We start from the raw sequence: 2,543 nt of genomic DNA, 5'->3' as shown, positions 1-2,543 counted from the left end.
TTTTTAGGGAGAGGGAAAGGGAGGGAGAAAGAGAGGGAGAGAAACATCAATCAGTTGCCTCTTTTATGGGAACCAAACCCACAACCCAGGCATGTGCTCTGACAGGGAAATGAGCCGGCCACCTTTCACTTTGTGGAACAACACCCAACCAACTGAGCCAACCAGTCAGAGCCAAGTCAATGTATTTTAGAAAGGAGATTTGAGAACATTTGGAAAAGAGACTCCCAGGCAGGTTAAGGAGGAGAAATGAACATGGGCACTGGTTAGTCACTCCCAGGTTGATGGACTGGCAGTGATAGTAGATCGTTTTGTTGAAGTTCACAAAATGACTTTACTCACTGAAGCTGGCATCATTATCCTTATTATTACTATTGTGGTTCCTGCTATTTTTAAAAATTTTTATTTATTTATTTTAAATAGAAGGGAAGAGAGGGAGAAAAAGAGGAAGAGAAACATCAATGTGAAAGAGAAACATTGATCAGTTGTCTCTTACATGAGCCCTGACTGAAATTAAACTGGCGACCTTTCTCTTTGCCACACTGGTCAGGGCTTTTTCTGCTATTTTTATCCTCAAAGTACAAATGGGAAAAATAGTTAGAAAGCAACACAAAGAATCAGAGTTTACCAAATGTCTAAAACAAAATACTCAGCAGGTGACGAAGTCAGGACTTAAACCTATATTCTGACTCTTATTCTAGTGCTTTTTCCAATTAAGCTGCTTTTTGGGGGGTTCATTTTACTTGTTTGTTTATTTTGTGCATTGACTCTTAGCTTGTCAGGGACAATAATTGGGACTCAGTGTCTAGTCCTGTTGCCTGAGCCTGCTAACCCACAACCATATGTGAGTTCATCTCCATCCATGTCATCCAGCCTGTTGGCCAAATGCCAAGTGACAATACCACTGGTGGAAGAGATGACTCCTTCAATGCTTTCTTCAGTGAGACAGCCTCTGGCAAGCATGTGGAGGAACTGGTTCTGGGTCCATCTCCCTGGTGATGGAAGGTGTCTCTGTCAATTATGGCAAAAAGCCCAAGCAGGAGTTCTCCATTTACCTAGCACCCCAGGTTTCCACAGCTGTAGTGAAGCCCTACAACTCCTTCCTCATCACCCACACCACCCTGGAACACTCCAATTGTGCCTTCATGGTTGACAATGAGGACATCTACAACATTTGTCATAGAAGCATCGATACTGAGAGCCCGACCTACACTACCCTTCACCACCTAATAATCCAGATTGTGTCCTTCATTACTGCTTCCCTCAGGTTTGATGGAGCCCTGAATATTGATCTAATCAAATTCCAGACCAACCTGGTGCCGTATCCCTGCATCCACTTCCCTCTGGCCACATATTCCCCTTTCATGTCTGCTGAGAAAGCCTTCTATCTGCTTTCTGTAGCAGAGATCAGCCAACCAGAGATCAGCTTTCACAATGGTGAAATGTGACCCTTGCCTTGGTAAATAGATACATCATGGCTTGCTGCCTGTTGTACCATTGTGACGTGGTTCCCAAAGATGTCAATGCTGCCATTGCCACCATCAAGACTAAGTGCAGTATCCACTGGCCTCAGAGTTGTCATTAATTACCAGCCTCCCACTGTGGTATCTGGTGGAGAGCTGGCCAAAGTACAGCAAGCTATGTGTGTCCTGAGCAACAGCACAGCTATTGCTGAGGTCTAGGCTCATCTGGCCTTGTGTATGCCAAGCGTGTCTTTGTCTAGTGGTACATGGGTGATGGCATGGAGGAAAGAGAGTTTTCTGAAGCCCCTGAGGACATGGCTGCCCTTGAGAAGGATTATGAGGAGGTTGGTGTGGATTCTCTTGTAAGAGAGGATGAGGAAGAAGGAGAGGAATACTAATTACCATTCCTCTCGGCCCTGCAACATGTCATACTCAGAACTTCAGGTTCAACAGCTGCTTTCTGGTTAGATTTTCTTTGCTTTTACCTGTGATCATGTCTGTCTTTTTCATGTATACCTATAAGATTTTCCCCTCATGTTTCAAACTAAGGCATTGCAAAGGAAAAAACTAATTAAGAAGCATATCAACCAGGAGCTCTTTAGATCCTGACTTTTTAAAAATGAAGGTTTTTTGAGACAATTGGAAATTTGAACACTGCCCATTTAATATTAAGAATGTAACATTTTTTAAATGTAGGTGTAATAATGGTATTGTAGTAATATATTTTTTTAATCTTATGTTTTAGGAATACTGAAAAATGATATCATTTCTGGAATTCTTCAAAACCATCTGGGATGGAAGAGTAGGTTGGGCATAAACAGAACAAGACATGCTCCTAGTTAAGCACTATTGAAGCTGGATGGGATCCTGGGGGAGTCATAGCACTATTCTGTCTACTTTTGCAAATATTTGAAAATTTTCATGATAAAAACTTTCGAAAAATCAGTATTTAAATGTTAAGTAGGTAAAATAATGCTGATCATTTATTCAACATAGTTTAAAATGTTTTTTTTTTAATTAGAAACAACTGAGCCCTGGACAGGTGACTAAGATGGTTGAAATGTTGCCTTGTGCACCAAGGAG

At 41.6% G+C, this 2,543-nt stretch overlaps 1 protein-coding gene across 1 annotated transcript; it reads left to right on the top strand.

Annotated features, from left to right (window-relative positions):
• Positions 1-968: 968 nt before the first annotated feature.
• On the top strand, positions 969-1,858 carry TUBA3C (tubulin alpha 3c). The gene is given in 5 exon segments (XM_053921578.1): positions 969-1,414; positions 1,416-1,467; positions 1,469-1,557; positions 1,559-1,686; positions 1,689-1,858. Coding segments are annotated over 5 exon segments (858 nt in total). The 5' UTR covers positions 969-995.
• The last annotated feature ends 685 nt before the right edge of the window (positions 1,859-2,543 follow it).

Source organism: Desmodus rotundus, chromosome 3 (assembly GCF_022682495.2).
Source record: "Desmodus rotundus isolate HL8 chromosome 3, HLdesRot8A.1, whole genome shotgun sequence".
Classification (NCBI taxonomy): domain Eukaryota; kingdom Metazoa; phylum Chordata; class Mammalia; order Chiroptera; family Phyllostomidae; genus Desmodus; species Desmodus rotundus.
The sequence above is the reverse complement of the archived record's forward strand: the minus strand, read 5'-3'. Positions and strand labels throughout refer to the sequence as shown.